Source organism: Trichomycterus rosablanca, chromosome 3 (genome assembly GCF_030014385.1).
Source record: "Trichomycterus rosablanca isolate fTriRos1 chromosome 3, fTriRos1.hap1, whole genome shotgun sequence".
Taxonomy (NCBI): Eukaryota; Metazoa; Chordata; class Actinopteri; order Siluriformes; family Trichomycteridae; genus Trichomycterus; species Trichomycterus rosablanca.
In genome coordinates, this window is record NC_085990.1 from 37437778 (window position 1) to 37461095 (window position 23318).

The 23318-nt window shown below is 37.8% G+C and overlaps 1 protein-coding gene across 2 annotated transcripts in view; it reads left to right on the top strand.

Annotated features, from left to right (window-relative positions):
• Nucleotides 1-23318, top strand: part of LOC134309859 (lethal(3)malignant brain tumor-like protein 4) — a 113651-nt gene that overhangs the window by 81930 nt on the left and 8403 nt on the right. For both annotated transcript variants that reach the window (XM_062991242.1, XM_062991243.1), the window contains exon 18: nt 17329-17498. In XM_062991242.1, coding sequence (XP_062847312.1) covers nt 17329-17498 — 170 coding nt within the window. The remainder of the gene's footprint in view (nt 1-17328; nt 17499-23318) is intronic.

Sequence of the window (23318 nt, forward strand, 5' to 3'; positions counted from 1 at the left end):
TTGGCATGTTTGTGTGTGTTTGCATGTTTTGGCAAGTGTTTATCTATGCTCAAGCTGTTACAGCACTGTTACTCTGGCTTAAAAATGTAAGGAGTTTAAATCAGACCAACTTTTTGTAACTGCACGACACACAACAGTAAAACATTTTTAAACAGTGTTAAACTGTGTTAGATATCAAGGTGTCCACAAACATTTGGTGACTTGTCCTTCTACTCTGACCTCTGATGTTCAACAGTGGTACACATTTCAGCAATAGTTAACCTCAGTACCTGTTTAAACAGGTGAAATGTGTACCTCTGTTGAACACAGAGGTCAGTAGAAGGACAACTCACCAAAAGTTTGTGGACACATTTATATTTTGTCTAATAAACTGTACTGTAATTCAAACCCTTAACTGCTTATTTTACATTTACATTTTACATTTTCTGCATTTAGCAGACGCTCTTATCCAGAGCGACTTACAGATGTGCTTCCATAGTAGACATTACCTTACTCGAGTTTAAGTAGACAACTGATTTTCGAACAGACAGGGGAAGCTCGTTTCACCACTTGGGTGCAAGTACAGAGAAGAGTCTTGATGCTTGTCTTCCTCGAGTTCTGGGTGGAGGATCAAGTTGAGCGAGACTAGTGGCTCGGAGGTTGCGTGGTACAGAGAGGGGTTTTATTAGATTTGAATCTCAGGAGCACATTTTGCATGGATAGTTTGTTAAAAATGGATTTTCTTGCTCTACTGAATCTCTTGCTTTAGGTTGTGCTTGTCTCTGTTACTCTGGCTTGTGAATGTAATTAGGGAACTATGATGTAATTATCTGATCAAAAAATAAACACAGAGATTCAATTAATTTTACTCTTCATTTACTCTGTAACACTTATACTAGCCACTGTTTTCATGGTTGGTTCTTTTAAAATTCTGTCACGTTTTTAGATTATTAAAAACCAAAGCGTGCTTATGAAAAACCCTGCTGGATTTTGAAGAGGACATCTGTGGCTAAACAGGAAATGGTGTAGTTTGTTTTATTTCATAACACTATTGGATTAAATTTTGTTGATGATGTGAGAGATCTCCAAGCCGGGACAAGATAGATACATTTGTTTATTTTTTATTATTTAATTGTTTCATTTTTATTGTTTAGAAATAATCTTTTTTATTATTATTATTTTATTTTTTTTCACTGCCTCTTCAAGGTGTAGACTTGAGTTGACAGATCTAGAATTTTATATTGAAATTATAATTTATTTGTTAAATACAGATAAATAAATATTTAAAGTTGCACTTTTAAATTTTATTTTAAATGTTTGTACAGTGCTGTTAAACAAGCCAAAAATGCTGCTAAATGTTCTGTGTGTAAAAGTGAAAATGAAAACAGCAGTTTTGCATAAGTGTGATGTTGTAGGCTCTGTATTTATTCCTTTAGAATATTTGTTTCACAATCTGAGCATTGTTATTTAGATAGCTAGTTTAACCATGGTGCATTGAGACATGTATTATTACTGCTTAGTTGTTTGAGAGGAGAAATGACGGTATCGGATTGGTATCGGTATCGGTATCGGCAGATACTCAATTTGCAGTATCGGTATCGGACATAAAAAGTGGTATCGAGCCAGCCCTAATTATTAGTAACTGTTTAGTTGTAAATAAAGGGTCTGTTGTGTTACATGTTGTAAGTCATGCTGTGGATGTATTCATATTTATGTTTGTGCCTGCCTGAGTGTGTGCTGGTAATGCTAAAGAAAAAAATAGTAATCATAATAAACAAGATTCACATAGCGTCTCTAGAGAGTATGTGAGACTTTGCTATATTCCCCTGCACTGAGTGTTCTATTCTCAAGAGGCGCAGCAGTGAGCCACTAATTTTAGCCCAGTACTCATGCTGTGTGCGCATATGTGAGTTTGTACGAGTGCATGACTACATGTGCGCGAGTAAGGAGGACAGTTGGAGGCTGTAGGAGATACTAATATTCCTAGACGTGTTGACGTAGCCTGCCTGACCACACACGCACACATAGACAAAAACAAACAACCAGACACACACCTACACTCAGTCTACGCCCCCCTTCCTTCTGAGTCCAGGAAATCAAGAGTGTTTTTTTGTTTTGCTTTTATGTAACGCTTCCGTCTTTCTCTCATGGGGTCTCAGCTATATATAATACAAGCCTTGGATAGAATTTCTGTTTTTGTCTTTTGATATCAGATACTTTAAAATCCATAATTCATATGGAAATGATTCTAAATAATTATTAGTTCATAAGCATCTCATAGACCATAAGCAGCCTGGCTGCTGGTTTAATGGAATATGCTGCAGTGATTGGTATTTAGACATTATGCTATGAACATCTTAGAATTGCAAATTCTGTGCTCTAATCAACATTTTGTTTAATCCAGGACATCACTGATGATGAGACTACATTACAGTGCTGATTTACCTAGCATTTCTAAGTTCAATGTGACTTTTTAACGGGGGGTTAAAATGGGGGTGGCACGGTGGGTAGCACCAGCGCCTTACAGCAAGAAGGTCCCGAGTTCGATTCCCAGGTGGGGCGGTCCAGGTCCTTTCTGTGTGGAGTTTGCATGTTCTCTGTGTGGGTTTTTTCCAGGAGCTCCGGTTTCCTCCCACAGTCCAAAGACATGCAAGTGAGGTGAATTGGAGATACAAAATTGTCCATGACTGTGTTTGACACTAAAGACTTGAACTGATGACTCTTGTGTAACAAGTAATTACCTGTCCTGTCATGAATGTAACCAAAGTGTGTAAAACATGACATTAAAATCCTAATAAATAACTCAAAATGGACTGCAGTAGAAACAGCAAATGTCAGATGTTGCAGGAATTTTGCAAAATTAAAGGACACTCTGTGTTTTGTTTTTAATACATTGTCTACCTTCTTGGCCTAAATTAATTAAAGATTGTGTGTTTCAACAACACAAAATGTGCAAGCCAATTTACTGATGTGTTTGTAGAGCACAGCATCATTAACTCAGACAAAGTAACACAATTCACCTTTGTAAATATATTAAACTAAAATAGACTTTTTTTAAATGCCAATTTTTTTAAACCATGTCCTTCCTACTATGAGGCGGGGCGGCACGGTGGCTCAGTGGGTAGCACTGTCGCCTCACAGCAGGAAGGTCCTGGGTTCGATCCCCAGGTGGCGTGGTCCAGGTTCTTACTGTGTGGAGTTTGGGTTTCCTCTGGGAGCTCTGGTTTTATCCCACAAGACATGCGTGTGAGGTGACTTAGAGATATAAAATTGTCCATGACTGTATATGACATTAAACTTGAACTGATGAATCTTGTGTAACGAGTATTCATGTCCTGTCATGAATGTAACCAAAGTGTTTAAAACATGACGTTATAATCCTAATAAACACAATAAATCCTACTATGAGGCATTTAACATCATTCTTATATTCCTTTAGGCACTTAATTTCTGTATTTGTTTTCAGCTATTTATTTACTACAAATGTATTGCTAATGCCACATTTTGCCTTAACAGCAAATATTTAGGACTTGCATGTAGCTGTAGCAAAATTTTACCTCCATATTAGACACATTAATTATAGTTCAGATAAGTAAAAAGATATTACACACATACTGCTGTAATCCTTTTTTCTACTTGGTTGCCAGCATTAAAATAATTGTTTGTTTGTTTATTTGGATTTTACCGTCATGTTTTACACTTTGGTTACATTCATTACAGACACGGTAGTTAGTCATTACACAAGATTCATCAATTCACAAGGTTATATCGAACACAGTCATGGACAATTTTGTATCTCCAATTCACCTCACTTGCATGTTTTTGGACTGTGAGAGGAAACCGGAGCTCCTGGAGGAAACCCATGCAGACACGGGGAGAACATGCAAACTCCACACAGAAAGGACCCAGACCTCCCCACCTGGGGATCGAACCCAGGACCTTCTTGCTGTGAGGCGACAGTGCTACCCACTTAGCCACCCAAAATATTTATGTACTCTACTGTGAGTATTCATCTAAAGTGTGAATTTGTAAGCGCAGCTAATACAATTTATTAACATTAGTACTCTGTTGCAAAACTGTTGTTAGCAGTTACTTTTTGCTAACATTGACAGTGACAGTGTCTTTTTTTTCTCTTGGCAAACAGTATTTAATTTTATTGCCTTTGAGGGTCTAGTTGATGGGCTCAAAATAGCAAATTCCTCCATACTCTCTTAATAGGCATTACATTTAGAGATTGATTGGGCCATGCAGGATGATTGTAGTGTTGCTTATTGTTCTCTGTGGAACTGTTGTTCCTGTTGCCTTCAAGTCCTTCTGGCTTCTCATTTATTTTTCTTATCAATTTGAGATCCTGTTGTAAAATGCTGATTATTAAAGCTCTTGTTCTGACATGATGTTTAAGGAGTTTGCTTTGGCTTTGTAGCACTTTTCACTTAAGTGCTGTTTAATAATTCTGTTGCTGAGAGTGCATACAGCCTTTAGAATGAAATAGAAAAGGCAGATTAGATTTTTTTAAGTTGGTGATCTTTAAGACCCTAAAGTCTATTGTTTACCCAGGAACTGAGTTTGTCTGCTTTGGCCTGAAGCTAGAGTTGGCAGCCTATGAAGACAAAGTTTCTTGCTGAGTATGCAGAGATATTTTATACCCAGTGAGTCATGGTACCTTATGGCTCCTTTAAGGTATATTTGTCATGCTAGTCAGACTGCCAAGTTATTTTTACCCCACCTGTTATTGTTTGGATGGATGACGTGCTTCATTTTCTTTATTTCTAATTAAGGATATACACTGATCAGCCAAAACATTAAAACCACCTCCTTGTTTCTACACTCACTGTTCATTTTATCAGCTCCACTTACCATATAGAAGCACTTTATAGTTCTACAATTACTGACTGTAGTCCATCTGTTTCTCTACATACTTTTTTTGCCTGCTTTCACCCTGTTCTTCAATGGTCTGGACCCCCACAGGACCACCACAGAGTAGGTATTATCTGGGTGGTGGGTCATTCTCAGCACTGCAGTGACACTGACGTGGTGGGGGTGTGTTAGTGTGTGTTGTGCTGGTATAAGTGGATAAGACACAGCAGTGCTGATGGAGTTTTTAAACACCTCACTGTCTGTAATTATAGAACTATAAAGTGCTTCTATATGGCAAGTGGAGCTGATAAAATGGACAGTGTATGTAGAAACAAGGAGGTGGTTTTAATGTTATGGCTGATCAGTGTATATAGACAGATAAACCAATAAAGAAAAAAAAGTAATAAGGACAAACAGCTTGAACCCAAGGTAATAAGATTCAAAGTTTTTAAATGATAATTAAAATAGCTTCTATTGTACACACATAATAGCATTCCACTCACAGTAGCTCTGTGTCGTGTAGCTTTTTGTCCTGCTGCCGTCCCTCTCTTTGATGCAGGTGACTTTTTTTTGTGGTCATATCAATCTTGTACCAAGCCTTTAAATGAACCGACCTACATAGATAATGGAAAATAAATCATGATTAATACAAGCTGAGAGAAGAGGGAGTAATACATAGAATACAAAACACCAAAACAAATAGAAAAGCCAGCCAGGATAAAGGTTGATTTTAGTTTAGACAGAGAGGGACGATAATTCGGACAAAGAGATTTTGTGCGTAAGCAGATGGGAGGATTGACCTTGACGAAGCAGCTAATAGAAAAAAATGTTAATAAAACCATAGAACTTTTCTTCAGAGGGTTCTTTTGTTCTTTAAATGGCATTTTGGGATGAACAAAGCGAGGGTTTTGTTTTCGTTCTGAATTAGTTTAATGTACTTTGTCTGGGCAGTTGTTTGTACAGATCATTTTGGGACTAGAAGTTGCTGAGTGGTACATTTTTTGAATTGCACAGCTTTTCTCTTTCACAGTCTTAAGTCCTGGACATCTGATAAGTTCCACCACTATCATTTCCACACAATACTGCTCTCTGCTGTTATAATTATTATTGACAATTAATTATCGCCTGATATTCCTGCATCCAACTCCAGAAGGAATTGCATGCTTAGTACGAAAATGTCAGGAACGTTTTTTTTGTGGTTTATTCGTTTAAACTGAAAAAGTGAAATCTAATGTTTATTAAAATAAAAAAAAATTCTAAAACCTGATTTAAGAAAATTATTATTTAAAAAAAGTTATGAACACGCTTTGTAAAACATACGCCAAACAAGTTAAAAGAAAATGATTTGAATGAATGGCACGTTTTATTCCAGAACAAGTAGAGAAAGGAATATGAAAGCACTTTGTAATTTGTAATAAAGTACTGACAGAAGTCTGGAAATGCAAATTATCCAGCCGTTTGCTTACACACCTACATATGCTGTTCATTTATTTATATATTGTCTGTTTTACCACCGCTTTATTCTTCTCAGGGTTAAACATGGCATTAAAATCCAAATAAATAAATAAATAATCCTACTCAGGGTCGTGGTGGGTATGATTTACCAGGCGAAAGACAGGAAACCAGTTCGTCATAGGGCAAGTTCACGCAGATTCATTCCTAGTGCAATTTTAGTATCTCCAATTAACTGCATGCCTTTGGACTGTGGGAGGAAACCCATGCAGACACAGAGAGAACATGCAAACTCCACACAAAAAAGACCTGTACCACTCCACCTGTTTTAAATTTAAATATATTATCACTCTTGCATTATTTTTCAGCATGGCACCTGGTGCTCATTCCAGGTTTTGACGTGTTCTTTGCAGAAAACAAAGTTTGTTAGGAGAGTATGCAGGAAATACTTTGTAACCTTTTCTGGTTTCAATCATCTTTGCTGTTGATCCTCTGAAATGAGTTTTGATTAGGGCATAGAATACAATAGCATCTTTTTTATAGAAATGCAGAGTCTTTTTTTAAAGACAGGACACTATCATTCATACCTCCAGTTATCTTTTGGAAGTGTTAACCCAGAAGTTAACATTATTTTATTAAAAGCATTTTAATACTTGTATCATTTATGGTCCAGGCTAAAAAATGTGATCACCCAAGCCTATTCTTTATTTATATTTTCCAAACATATTACTGATTTACTCAGGCAAACATGGTGAGAATGTTTTTCATCCTCTAACTTTGCTGTTTACTCTCTTTAAAATGTGTGTAATTCACACACTTCACCATTTTCCTCATTGTATCATACATGGTCACACTGAAAGTATTCTTATTGTACAGTCCTCCAGGGGAGTCTGTCTGTTGCTATAGCAGCATCAGACGGCTTCCATGCCAACTAGAGGTGAACGGAGAGTGAAGCCACGCTGAGCTCGGACTTTCTACCCAGGGGTCAGCACAGCTCACTGAGCACCACATCAGCTCCCTGAGGCTCAGCAGTGAACTTGCTGTTGTTAAACAACTCTGTGACTTTAGCCTTCTCTTAATGTTTTGGTATGATTCTTATTATGGACCAAATAGTTGTGTAGTTGTAAAATTGTGTAATTTGTTAAGAAAAAATAATCATTTATTTCTTAAAAAATGTGAAATCCATTTATAAGCCATCACTGATTTGCAGCATTTAAACATCTTGTACTTCAAGCAACACATGAGTGTTGTGTTTTTAAGGCCAGGTTATTAAATGCCCTGGAGGATATGGGTTGCTGATCTAACATGATTCTTCTCAGCTCTTCTGGGCAGCTTCCAAGACTCATTGCTGCTAGCCTGGCTGGCCCTCTGCTCAAATTCTAAGACAGAAGGGGGTGGACAGGCAGAAAATGATGCGAGAAAAAAAACAGGAGGAAAGAGAAAAATGTGGAGCAAATGAGCAGAAACCATGAGTGCACATTTGCTGAGGGCACCAAGTAGCCAAGCCAGTTGTGTTTGCTCCTCTACTAGCCATCCACAATTCCAAATAAAATTAAATTGGGACAGTATGAAAAATGCTAATTAAAAAAGACTTTGTCCTTGGTTCCAAAATGTATTTTAATTGATAGGAGAAGGAATGGCAACAATACAAAGTGGTAAATGCTTTACTGTTCTGACTTTTTTGGAATGTGTTGCAGGCCTAAAATGCAGGAATAGGTGTATATTAACAAATGAAATGAAGGTGACCAGGCAAAATATGAAATATCTTGACTTCATAATGTCTGCAGTGAAATAAAAGTCAAAGTTCTGATTTGGGTTGTAAAACAGCTAACTGTAGGCTTGAATTTGTGTAGTTTAGATCATTGATTCTTATAGTGGGAACACTGCTTAGAGATACTCAAACAGTGTTAAATTACCCTACATCATGGTTACACCTGCTATAAACGTGCTACTCATATACAGTTCCCCTCTGGTTTGTTACCTGTGTAGTTACAGCATGTACAATAATTAAAGTTAGACGACAGTTAAAGTTGTTTTATTTTCACCATTTTATTGACTTCATAGTAAATTATTTTATTTAGTTTTTGTCACCCTGGTCAGCCAGCATGTAATAGGGGGTTAAAAGAAAGGAAAAGTATGACCACGATTATTAAGCTTAATACGTACATTATGTTGATTGCACTTTTTAATCAAATTAGAAATGAATGTACTGTTATTGTTTATTGCAATGTTGTTTTTCATTTAAATCAACAGATAAAAGCTGTTTATTCCACATCATACATTATAAGCTTAATTCCATTCCTTCCAGAATGTTCTATTAGACACTCCTACCTAGTTGGGGCACCTTGTAGATGGAAAGTCAGAGACGATCGCTCATCTATTGCTGCTGTTTGAGTTGGTCATCTTCTAGACCTTCATCAGTGGTCACAGGGCGCTGCCCACGGGGCACTGTTGGCTGGATATTTTTGGTTGGTGGACTATTCTCAGTCCAGCAGTGACAGTGAGGTGTTTAAAAACTCCATCAGCGCTGCTGTGTCTTATCCACTCATACCAGCACAACACACACTAACACACCACCACCATATCAGTGTCACTGCAGTGCTGAGAATGATCCACCACCCAAATAATACCTGCTCTGTAGTGGTCCTGGGAGAGTCCTGACCATTGAAGAACAGCATGAAAGATGGCTAACAAAACATGCAGAGAAACAGATGGACTACAGTCAGTAATTGTAGAACAACAAAGTGCTTCTATATGGTTAGTGGAGCTGATAAAATAGACAGTGAGTGTAGAAACAAGGAGGTGGTTTTAATGTTATGGCTGATCGGTGTATGTCTTTTCATGTAGTGTAGAAGTTTTTGTTGATAAATATATATTCACACATATAGACCCACCAAAAATTTGCACACGTCATTTTGTTTGACTTAAATACCAGCAAAAGTATGTCATTAAAAGCACAAAGGCTTTTTGATCAAAATTATGTGGACACCTGTCCATCTGCCACCCACCTACCCACTGAGACTGACATTTTTTACTCTTCTGGTAAGGCTTTCCATACATTTTGCAGTGTGTCTGTGGGAATATGTGTCCATTTAGTCAAAAAAATAATAATTTGTATGGTTTGTTCAGTGGGGTTAAACTCAGCTAGATTTTCTTTCTACTGTTTATGCCATTTTTTTTATTCATATGCCTCTAGTGCACTTATAGTATGACTTTAATGTTTCTTGGCACGCTGTCTGGTTGTGTCTTGGATCTACACTGTGCATGTGACAGACCACATTACAGTAGGTGCTCAAGTGATGATTATTGTGACTATTGTTGTGGTGATGTTCAGTGGCGTTGCAGTCATGTGTGAGGACAATGAGTCAGCAGTTTGTATACACCATAAAATCATATCCATCTTACTCGATTTACAAATTATTCCGAGAGCCAAGAGCATTTATGTGAGGTTTTGGGAGTGCATTCCCTGCTAAAACAGCCTTCACTTCTCTTATATGTTTTTTTCTTGATTCAGAATCAAGAATTCATATGGTTAATATGGCATATAAATATAATTTTTTTTTTCTTTTACTTCAGCTAGTCGGGCGGCACTGTGCCTCTTTATGTAGCACTGTCGCCTCACAATAAGAAGGTCCTGGGTTCAAATCCCAGTTGAAGAAGTCTAAATCCTTTCTGTGTGGAGTTTGCATATTCTCCCCGTGTCTGTGTGGGTTTCCTCCGGGAGCTCCGGTTTCCTCCCACAGTCCAAAGACATGCAAGTGGAGATAAATTGGAGATACGAAATTGTTCATGACTGTGTTTGACATTGAAGACTTGAACTGATGAATCTTGTGTAACAAGTAACTACCTGTCCTGTCAAGAATATAACCAAAGTGTGTAAAACAGGACGTTACAATCCTAAAAAATGAAATAAATAAATAACCTCAGCTAGTCACCCATCCCCCCTCCTGATCACCATTAACAAGTAGCAATTCACACAATATTTTACTTCCAGAAGCATCATAAGACACATTTTATGGTTAAACTAATCTTAACTTGGTTAAACATACCAACACATAGACTATATTTATATATATACTGTATATATATATTTATGTATATTAACACTGTCTATCGGGTACTATATTATAGAATTATCCTGTAAGCTAAATATAAGTTACAGAGCTTCATTTCTAGCAGTTTAAACTCGATATAGGGAAATGTTCAATTCAGAATTTTCATTTTTTTAGTTTGCATTTCGGCAGTGTACATTGTTGATGATGATACTTTGCTTGAAACTGCTTGGTAAATGCTGTTGTATATTAAGCATTTTTTTATCTTTTTCCAGTGTTAAAATGTATCGTTATATTATGGATACATGTTGGACATAATTAGCTTTGTTTATTAAATGGGTCACAGCCATTTAAATTTTACATTTACATTTTCAGCATTTAGCAGACGCTTATGTCCAAAGCAACTTACAGTATTTATTGTCTAAGCAGTTAAAGGTTAAGGGCCTTGCTCAAGGGCCCAACAGTGGCAACCTGGCAGTGATGAGGCTTGAACCAGCGACCTTTTGATTACTAGTCCAGTGCCTTAACCACTAGGCTACATCTGCTTTACACAAAATTTTAATAAACAAAGCTTTTTGTCAGTAACATTGTGGAACTGTATAGCTCATCTTACGCAGTGCATTACTTACTTAATAGGAGAATATTAGCATGCCACATCAAAAATGGGCGCAGGAAGTATGCAAACTCCAAACAAGGAGCATGTACACCCTCCATTATTATTCACAGGACACACACAGGATCGGGTAAGTTTAAACCAGCTCTTAGTAAGATGGGGCAGTGTTGTTGCGCAACATGGCTTGCCTCACAGTCAGTCTAATTAATCTCTAAGGTTTTGGATAGATTTAGGGTGAGTGCTCCAAGGAAGCCAGTCAACTTCTACCATACTTCATTTATAATAAGAAAACCATTTTATTATAGCTAGCCAGACAGACAGACAGAGCCTCAAGCATGAACACACTTTGTGTTCACACCTTGTGGAGAACAAGTCTCGCTGCACACAGACTGACCATCAGGTGCATAGGCGCACACTCAAACACACACACACACACACAAGCACACACACACTTGCACACCTTGGCCCAGTGAGAGCACTTCATGATGAGTCACTTTTTTTTGCTGTTAGCTCATAACACTGTTGCTGTGGGACACTGGTGTCACTCACCTTGCTTGTCTCACAGCCTACCAAGTGCCACTTTACTTTGAGTCTCCTGTCAGCAGCCTTGTTAGAGTTCTCTTTTTCGCACTAATAAAGAGCTGGAAGGAAAGCTGCCAAAAATAGTGCACTTGGTAGGCTGACCCAATCACCTGATCACTGCCATGTTTGGGTCATCGCTGCAGATTCTGGGTCTAAACTTCTAGAAAGTGATGACAGAACGAGGACTGGATGAAACTCTTAATAGTGTGAAAATGAAATGGAAGCATGAAATGGATACCAAAATTCACAACACGATCTTAAACAGAGCCAAATCCAACAACAAATCATCAAATCTGCAAGCGAAATAATTTCATTTATTGATATCAGGGGCTGTGTGAAATAGCCTAAACCTTCTATTAGTCTTATTTTTGCCGGATTAAGCCTTTCCAAACCCAGTATGTGTTTTTGTGTATTACTTTGTTGAAATACCTAGTTGCATCCAAGCTGAAGTGTTAAGAGACATGATTAAAATTGTATTGTGTGTTGTGTTGTGCTGGATATAAAAGATACGATTATTCAATTATGAATTTGGTAGGACAGAATATTCTATCAGTGTCATTTTTGTGGCCTTGTCACATGTTTTCTTGGTAAGCAATTGATTGACTTTAGCTGATTTATGTGCTCATATTATCAAGGCTATTTTAAATTCACACATTAAAAAGTACATAAAACAGTGGACTCTCTAAGTATTTGTCCAGTTGAGCAGATGTAATTCTAGCACTACCAATAACCCATAAGCAACTGAAACACACAGGTCTCTGCCCTCTGTTAAGTGCAATAATAATTAAAAGCTCAAAGTAGGATTGAGTAAGATGGGCTGATTTTATTAGACTATGAATTTTCAGCCAACAAGCTTAGACATCAGGTGTTTAGTTTAGTGTCTGCATAATAATAAAGGCCAAGGAATCCTAAGGAATTTCATAGCGAATGGCTTTACATTTGAGTCTAACTTTAATGACGTTCTCATAAACTGTTATATATATACTGCGCAATTAAATTCATGAGCCTTTACAAGTTTCATACTGCAGTGATAACATTTACTTACTTTTATATTCTAGCTAGTAAAAGCCTCACTGACTTTTTTGTGCCAAACACAGCTTAAATAGTTGTCTGGCAAACAGTTCATGTTTCTAATGAATGTATTCTAATGTATTCTAATGCTACAGTCAGTATGCATGTGGTCTCTAGGAAGAAGAGCTCTATGCAGATGGAATCATTTGTCAGTACGGAATGATAGCCAACTTTTTCCATTTCCCACAGTGTGCAGGGTTAGTAAACTACTAAATAAACATCAATTATTAACTGCTGTGTGGTGCTACTAATGCCTTTTAATTAGGATGTATTTATTACCAAACCTGCCTCAGCATTCTGCATTCAGATTAAATGCGTACATTGTCTATCCAATTTGTTTGTATGTCTTAAAATGGACCACTTGACAGTGGTAGCCTAGTGGGTAGAACTTTGGGCTATCAATCTAAAGGTTGAGAGTTTGCCATGCTGCCACTGTTGGGCACTTAAGCAAGGCCCGTAACCCTGTCTGCTCCAGGGGCGCCGTACAATGGCTGACCCTGCGCTCTGACCCCAGCTTACAGACGAGCTGGGAAATGCGAAGAAAGAATTTCGTTTTACTGTTCACCTGTATATGTATATATGACAAATAAAGGCATTCCATTCTATCTATTCTTTCTTAATAAACCTGGTAGGTTTGGCTTTTACTCATTCAAATTGGCATTGGACATACGTTGGAGGAAGCGTGTGGTGATCAGGCTTATAGTATAAAAGTTCTTTGTTTATATCATGTTATTATTATGTTGTTACAAACGCTGGCAGAGGTGAACTCTCTGACCTGGGACAGAACATTTAATGCAGGGGTGTCAAACTCATTTTCACCGAGGGCCACATCAGCATTATGGTGGCCCTCAAAGGGCCGATTGTAACGTATCCTGCTGTGATTGCAGTCTGTTGTTTTTCTTGGAGTCCGAATTCTGCATTTATATTGTCCTACTTTACCACAGACACGGCCTCATAACACAAGAGACGCACCGTTTTCTCTTCCTGAAGCACAAGCTTGTTTTCACTTTCATTAAATTTCCTCCTTATGCTTAATTTTCTTACTTATCTTCTTGTACATTTTAGGATCATGTGTAAATATGTGTAACATCATCTACTGGCGGGCTGTGTCACTTTGCAGGTCACAAAATCAGCATGCATTTTGAAAGATGCAGTTTGTTTAGGATTTTACAGTGTATTTTCAAGACAATCATTCTGTTCTCACTAATAGTTTATCCCCCTTTCCCAGCTAGACAGACAGACAGACAGCTCCCTTCAGAATACAGTCGGTTTATTTTCTTCCCAGCTGTGTGATACACTGTGTGCATCAAAATGAAGTAAAAATACAAACAATAAAAACAATAAAGAACTTAATACAGTACAAGCACACAGCTGTAGTCAAGTGTTACATCTGGTACAATATGAGATTTAACCAAACGTAAAATAACGCTAACGAGTTAAAATTTTGTGTAAAGATACTAATTGCTATAGTAACGTAACAACAGTATTTAATTATGGTAAATTTGTAACTAAAACACGCTGTGATATACTCACTAAACATTTACAAACAACTGAGAATATAAACGCCACTACTTACAGACGATGCTTTGGTATTATACTGAAAGATAATGATTTGTATTTATTTATTATTGTTTACATTACTGACTACTCTACTTCGCGTTCTCTTTGCCGTAAAAGTCACATGGCTTCTTAGCGAAGGTTAAAGTTAGTTGCCATGACTACGATGTTACGGTTGTCTCTTAAAGGCGCAGGAGTCCCGTTAAATTATAAGCGCGTCTCTGTAACGACTCGAACCATCACAACAATCATACAGTCGTTAAACCTCTCGCGGGCCACATAAAATGACGTGGCGGGCCGGATCTGGCCCTCGGGCTGTTAGACACCCCTGATTTAATGGGATGAATTGCATTCTGTTGCATGTCTGTTTTTTTGATCCGCAGTGCTGTCATTCTTGTTTATATTCAGTCAAATAGAAGACCTTTTTTTAACCAATGTGACTTAGTTAACGGTCTCAGTCAAAAGATTCTTAACCTTCCCATTTATTGCCCAATAGCCCAAAACCCCTGGTAATGTACTAGGCCTCGGCTTTGCAGGTAGCATATGTAAATATAGCTGTACTTTAAGCATCATATCAAATCGCTTCTCAGGAGGTCTTAGCCAGTTAGTGCTCAGTTTAAAATTAAATTGACTATGGAGAAAGCTTAACTCTCACCTCACTTTTCTGCCCTTACTGCCCTTACTGCCCTTCAAGATATGCAAGCCACTAAACAATAACTATTCCTTTCATAGCAACAGCTAGCAAATGGAAATCATTTAAGCAAGATAAGACACCAATTTGCAATGCAAAGTTTGCATTGATTACTTTGCAAGCTGCACACAAATGACAGTGATCAAGAAGGTTTAACATTTTTCATTTTAAGCTTAATTTAGGATTTACATTTTTAAAACTTCCAGAATGTAGTTATTCAGGCTTTAACTACATACATGTACATACAAGTGCTTATTTACTGGTAATTAATTAATAATAGTCTTAATGAAATATTTGAGCAATAAGACAAGTGTTTTATGGAAATAATAAGACATGTTCTTTCTTAGTTAAAAGATAAAAATAGATTATTTACATGATGAGCAGTGTCTTTTTAGCCTTGTGTATTTTCTCACCTACCTAAGTTTTCATCATTAATGTTTTCCTCTCAAAATGGGGCACACTTAGTGGTCACAAAGACAATTTATACCATTTAAGATCTACTGCATCACTCTACCTTTACTCTCTGGTTTCTTATGTTTCCTTTAACATTAGTTCATCCTTTTTCTGGCATTATTCATGATTTGTGCGTTGTGATTTTAAAATACCGAGCATAACCAGACTAAAACAAATACTGAGCATCTGATTTGTGTTATCGTAAAGCATTTGTTATTTTTGTGATTTTAACCCAGGAGGCATGTAGAGTACCATGACTTAGTACTAAAACATTGAAATTTGCTGTCTGTTATACTCAGGGTCATTCCACAATTTTCTTCTCTGTGTGCATATCCATATTCTGAAACTTTTTTGTTCAATCTTAATGAAGGGCCAGAGGCTTTGAGTGTTAAGTTTGACTTTTCGTCTTGCTGTTGTGCCACTGATTATATGTTGCAGAGAAATATGATAGGCAACGAATGAAATAACAGATTGCACAATTGAAAGTATGTACAGACTTAAACCAGCCTTGGCAAAATGACCAGAATTTTGTGTTTTGAGTTAGAGCCAGATCATTTAAATAATGAATTATTAAAGTCTCATAAGCAGTACATTGTGCTGTGGCATAGGAAGATGTTCTTTCATGTACATAGTGTAAAATATTTCTGGCACATGCCCTTTGTCACCCAATTCATGCTACTTTTAATTTAAAAGCATTTAAATGGGACTATTGAGTAACCTTAGATTTGTAAAGCTCAACAAGGTTTTGTTTAGATTACTTCTTGAAGATACAGTTGCAACTGGAAATTATTAACTTGGCCTTAAAAGGTGTTATAGTGATGTGAATAGAGTTGAATGTAAATATAAAACAAGATGTCTCAGTAAACAGAGAGGACTATTTATTGATACCTACAAGAAATGTTGGTAAGATATGTTGACAATATTGAGTTGTCAACATTAAGTTGTAACATTTAGTTATATTGGGTTATCCATTAGTCTATGTCCATGTGCGTTTTTTCACCCCCAGCCTCAGTACTTGGTGGAACATCTTTCTGCCTTAATAGCTCCCAGCTCATTGAGGTTTAATATCTTGTACTGCAACTGCTTCCTTTATATCCCATCAAATGTATTCTAAAGGATTTAAATCTAGGGGAGTGAGAAGACCACTCCAAGATATTCCAGGACTGATTCATTACCTAAACTTTGATTGACTTGCCTTTCTTATAAAGATTCAATTTTACCACAGCAGGAGGAGGGCAGAACATTCCTCCTCAAAATGCCCTGGTATTTCCATCCACACAATACTCCTAATGATGTCTCTAGGTCTTGTTTAAGGTCTTCGAAAGCTTCTTATACCCATGGTCCTTTTGGTGTAGTGAAATTTTCTCCTCTCTCAGCTATTGTGACAGCTCCTTTTTTATGTAACACATTACAGCTGAAGCAAATTAAGGGAGGTTATTGAGTCCCCAGTGGTTTAATCATGTTGCAACTTTTAAGTCATACAGACTAGGAGTAGTTTTTAAGATCAGCAGTCTTATGTAGGTCTTGAATAACTGCATATTCACAAACTATGCAGCTACTTTAAAATACTACATCATTCTTTTTTTGTTCATTTGATGTATTATTCAACTAATTAAGACCTAATTTAAGGTAACATTTCTGCATAAAGGTTTAGAGATTTCCGATTGCAACTGCACATTTATAGAGATATTTCCAGGGCTCCAGGTTTTTCATTTTACATTTATTGTCCTCTTGGAGGTCATGATCTAGACTGAATGACAATCACCCAGTTACAACATGTTATTTGTGAGGTTGTATTTAGACAGCATCACTCACAGCACCCTAAAGAAAGCACATAAACTGCTGTTAGTGATGTATGTTTTGTTCGAGATTTTTTTATTTTTTTTATTGTAAAGCAATTACATTTATTTCACTATTATAATTAGAGCTATAAATTACTCTCGGCTGAAAAATTTTTCAGCAGATGTAAGGGTGCAGCAGATGCATGCTATCTCTGACATTGTGTGTGTGTGTGTCTGCAGAAAAGAACGTGGACAGTCTTCAGCAAGCACTGCATCAGTCAGTCTTCCTTTCGGCCATGTCAGCTCAGCCTGGCCGTGACTTGCCGCTGTGCTGGGAGCAACACTGTAAGCTCCTGCCTGGAGTGGCAGGTGTGCAGTCCAGCCTTGTTGCACACTGGACAGTGGATGAGGTAGGCAGACCACTTAAGCACTTTGTCTTTAAGTTGGTTAAAAAAGTACTTTTTTCTCATTGTGTGAGTACATTCATGTTTTGTGTCAGCTGTACTGTTAATCTAAATAAATATAGCAGTATTAGGTGTGAATAGGGTCCTAAGCTAGTGACTAGAACTACAGGAGCCACTTATGAGGCACTTTACTGCTATACCTAGAATTATCACCAGTCATGACATGCGTAGCATAAGCGACTCCCTATTTAATCCACATTTTTCAATGAAAATTCAAAGAACCTTGAATTTCCCTGCAATTCAAGTTTGAATGCCCATACATCAGTGGCACCATGTGGTGAACAGTTTATGTTGGGCCATCTGAAACTACAGCAAAGATTATTTAATACATGACATGGAACAAAAGCATATCATATGAATCTGTTTATTATTATTACCTATACTGATGTAATCACCATCCTGTTATTACTATACAAATACTGATATGCAAATACAGGCTTTACAATATAAAATAATTCCGCTCAAAACCTAAATCAAGTAGGAGTACATGGTTTAAATATAGTTCTCATGAAGTTTGTGCTTTACTCATGAGAACGTGGGATATTTAGGCAGTAAATGTAATGCTTCAGAGGGATGGTGCAGGCTAGAACATTAAATGTTCAACATATTTGGTGTAAATTGGGCTTTGATATTCCCAATTCCAAATGTAAATACATCTGTAATACCAAATGTTTAAATGTGTAATACCACGTGCAGTTACTGTAAGTTAGTGCTCTACTATTTATTTTTGTAAAAAACAGAATGGATAATCTAGGCTAGATGGAATGGCTTTGTAATATATAAATATGGGCCTTGCTCAAGGGCCCAACAGTGGCTGCATGGGAGAGCTACAATTAAATTTCCAACCTACAACCTTCCAGTTTGTAAACTCTCTACTCACTAGTCTACTTTGTCTCTGTACAAAGCATACAGAAACAGAGCCTTCGCCACTGTCCGCTTATTAATGTGATGTTTTAAGTACTCATCATGTGTCCCATGCATGGTCAAGCTGCATGATAATATCAGGGCTGTACAGACTGTGTTTTCTCTTATATAGCATTGTGGCTTTGTGAGAGAAGCAATCTGATTCATGATTCCCTATTATACTCTATAAAAACCTCAAAACCAAGCAGGAATGGATACATTTGTTTTAAATTGGACACACACCGACAGAGACTTAAATACACTTGTTAAACCTCCATAGAAAGTCATTTTCAGCAGATCGGCAAAGTCAGGTTTTTGCTTTGCTGTACTCCTGCTTTTTTGTGCTTATTTAAAGTCCTGCTTAGGAATGTGATGTCATAGCTTTTGTAACATATCAGTTACAGACGATTGTTAGTGTTTTATTGGCTTGTACTATCAGTTCCAGGTCTATTTATCAGTCTTGTTGTTATTCTTTATCATTTTGCCATTTGCTGTTTAAACTGTTTCAGCTTTGCAAAACCCTTCAAAGGCACCAACCTTACGTTTTCTTGTTTGTATAATGAAGCTCTGTGTAGTAATCTTGTGTTTAGAGACAGCTTGTGTTTGATTTGTAGGCGGTGCTGTGGTTTCCCTAAACAGATGGATTGTATTGAGTTTTTTAACAAGCCCATATTTAGCAAACTGGTTTCTCTGGCAGCCGGAAGCCTCCTTTTAATTCATGTATCTGAGTTAAACCACTTAATCTGCAGACGTTGTGGTTTGTGTGCTGCAAACGCAATGCATTAAACAACCCCAGGTCTCAGTTTTGTTTAACTGTTGACACGAGATTTCCCACATTCATTTACATTTATGGCATTTATTCAAAACGACTTACAGTTGTAGCTAATTACAGTTCAGCTGAGGCTCAGAAGCCTAACAGAGGCAGTTAACTTTCTGATTACTACTCCAGTATCTTAACCTCTGGGTTACCTCTGTTCTTGATTCAGACATTTATGCTTTGTTAGTGAGGTTGAAACAGAATGTTGAAACAGAAGCTGTGCAAACATTTGCTTCTTACCTGGATCAAGTCTGTAGTGCATTTTACTCTGTATGTGTGTGTGTGTGTGTAAATAGAGACATATCAGACTATTGTAGTCATGAGGCTGGAATGGAGTAAATGTGCAAAGGGTTTTTTTTGTCTATTTACCATAGACTTTGCTTCTAATATTGGATGAATAGTTAGTTAAGTTTGGACTTTTATAGTTAGATACATACATGCATTAATAGACAGTCTTTTAATGTTTTGTTTTTATTAATTCAGACCCAAATAACAAGTTTGTAGACCCCACCAAGGTGGTATAGAACCAGTCAAATAATTTTAGGTGACAAAAAAATATTGTTCCCTACATTATTCCAACTTTCAGAAACCACTTCTTGTCAACTGATTTCATTTGTTCATAGAAGATAGTGAGGACCATACAATAGTCCTTTAGGCCCTGATTAATAAAAACAAATAGAGTTGATAAAGTGTGTATTTGTTTTTCCAGGGGCTCTATATAGATACAGACTTGCAGACACATGGATACACACATACGTACTTTATTGATCCAGAAGGAAATGTGAAGTGTGAGTGTAATTAATTAAAAACAAAAAAATGTATGCCGAAGTTTGGTGTCATAGTTAACATAATCCTTAAAACTAATCTGACACAGGATGGATGAGTTATATATCTGGCAGCAACAAGTATGAGTGACTTCATGTGTCACTTCTTATTGCACAATAGTTGGATTAGCTGTGAGCTAAAAACGCTCCTCTGTTATATTTTGACATACTTAGAGAATTTTAAAATAAGGGCTGATGCCCAAAAGCATTCACTGTCATCAACCAACACATTGTGAGGTCAAGTTCATATGCTGTTGTGGCCAGTCATGAAAGTCTAAAAGAACATTTTGTACAGAAGAGCATCTTTTCTCTAGGTGGGAGCTCTCTGTGTTATTATGTCCCCTGTTTATCAGGGCACCACTAACCAATCACTTATGTCTGTTAGATGCTCTGTTCAGTTACCTTCCTTCTCCAGGCATATTGTTATGCCCTGTGTTGTAAATGAGCAGCAACTACAAAAGAGGCTGTAAATGCTTTCATGTGTCTCAGAGAAAGCATATGTCAGCCCTAATCTCCTCTGATTGGTAGAGGAGTTTTAAACAGCAGGCATAGTTTGATATGATTTATTATTAAGTATATACAGGGGTTGGACAAAATAACTGAAACACCTGGTTTTAGACCACAATAATTTATTAGTATGGTGTAGGGCCTCCTTTTGCGGCCAATACAGCGTCAATTCGTCTTGGAAATGACATATACAAGTCCTGCACAGTGGTCAGAGGGATTTTAAGCCATTCTTCTTGCAGGATAGTGGCCAGGTCACTACGTGATGCTGGTGGAGGAAAACGTTTCCTGACTCGCTTCTCCAAAACACCCCAAAGTGGCTCAATAATATTTAGATCTGGTGACTGTGCAGGCCATGGGAGATGTTCAACTTCACTTTCATGTTCATCAAACCAATCTTTCACCAGTCTTGCTGTGTGTATTGGTGCATTGTCATCCTGATACACGGCACCGCCATTGGATGCACATGGTCCTCCAGAATGGTTCGGTAGTCCTTGGCAGTGACGCGCCCATCTAGCACAAGTATTGGGCCAAGGGAATGCCTTGATATGGCAGCCCAAACCATCACTGATCCACCCCCATGCTTCACTCTGGGCATGCAACAGTCTGGGTGGTACGCTTCCTTGGGGCTTCTCCACACCGTAACTCTCCCGGATGTGGGGAAAACAGTAAAGGTGGACTCATCAGAGAACAATACATGTTTCACATTGTCCACAGCCCAAGATTTGCGCTCCTTGCACCATTGAAACCGACGTTTGGCATTGGCACGAGTGACCAAAGGTTTGGCTATAGCAGCCCGGCCGTGTATATTGACCCTGTGGAGCTCCCGACGGACAGTTCTGGTGGAAACAGGAGAGTTGAGGTGCACATTTAATTCTGCCGTGATTTGGGCAGCCGTGGTTTTATGTTTTTTGGATACAATCCGGGTTAGCACCCGAACATCCCTTTCAGACAGCTTCCTCTTGCGTCCACAGTTAATCCTGTTGGATGTGGTTTGTCCTTCTTGGTGGTATGCTTACATTACCCTGGATACCGTGGCTCTTGATACATCACAAAGACTTGCTGTCTTGGTCACAGATGCGCCAGCAAGACGTGCACCAACAATTTGTCCTCTTTTGAACTCTGGTATGTCACCCATAATGTTGTGTGCATTGCAATATTTTGAGCAAAACTGTGCTCTTACCCTGCTAATTGAACCTTCACACTCTGCTCTTACTGGTGCAATGTGCAATTAATGAAGATTGGCCACCAGACTGGTCCAATTTAGCCATGAAACCTCCCACACTAAAATGACAGGTGTTTCAGTTATTTTGTCCAACCCCTGTACATGGGCTTTCAGGTGTGAATGTGAATGCACTGGAGTCTTATCCAGGGTGTATTTCTGCCATGCCCCAGTATAATTGCTGAATCCATTACACCCCATACAGGATAAGGTTGATGTACACATGATGTACAGAGGTCAGGGCTCTGTGCTGGCCATTTAAGTTTCTCAAAAGCAAATTATGTTTTGATAGAATGTGCTGGAATACAAAAGGGTTTTCCAGAAGCTGCCACAAAGTTCATTTTATGATTTAAATAAAAAAAGTCGAATAAATTCTATACATCTTGCTAACACACATGTGCACTATTTAATAGTGGTATCCACATATTTTGGCCATATGGTGTATGTTACTATAGACTAAATCAGAAACCATTTAATAAAAGTCATAAGTGGCAGCAGTGGTATAACACACAAGCCCACCACCACTGAGATCTCAAGCTCCTGAGTTGAAATCCCAGGTGGTGCTATCAACCTAGTTGGGCATCCAAACAGGTACAATTGGATGCCTGTGCCTGAGAGAGAGTGGGTGACTGGTCTTTGTTATCTGTACAATTGTGACCTTTACTCGAGGTGCCTGCACTAGTGGTGGAGTATCCACAAAGTTAATAGCATGTCTCTCCATACTCTGCTACTGGAAAATGCAAAAAGGAAGATAGAAAACATTACACGTTTCAATTGCTTAATGAATATCTGCTAGATTCCCTAGTGTTCTCTTTAAATATACTCTTACGCTAAGCCTTCTGTTTACTTTTGGCATGTTGGCTTAATTTTAGCCTATAAAAACACTTCAGGCCAATTGCCATTGGCAACAATCAATGCAACAACTAATCCATCTTGGACAGCTCTGGTATGAATAAGCATATAATATGACTAGGTCTTGTGCAAATTAGCTAAGCTAAATAACACAGTCTGTACCGAACAAAAAAAATATTATAGTACTTTTGAACATAAAAATAGCATAAAACATTTAAGGGCTGCCCCAGGTGGCGCAGCGGTAAATTATGCTAACTCATTACCGCTGTAATCCAGTATTTAAATCCCCAGCAGTGCTGTCAACTGGTCAGGTGTCTTTATACAGATGCGTTTGGCTGAGGTGCTAATGATGGCAACCCTGACCAGGATAAAGCAGTGGTAAAACTTTACATTAAATAAAAACATAAAATGTGGCTTTAAGTTTTTTCCTCTTTATTCAGCAAAACACATAAAATATGTGCACTTAAACTAGCTGGACCTCTCCAGATGTTGTGTGGAGTCCATGTTTCTGTGGGGCAGAGAAACATCCATCCATCTGTTCTGACAGCAGGTGGTCTTAGTGTTTTGGCTTAGTGTTGTTTTGTTGGTTTCATACACACACACACACACACTATACCAAATACACACTATATTGACAAAAGTAT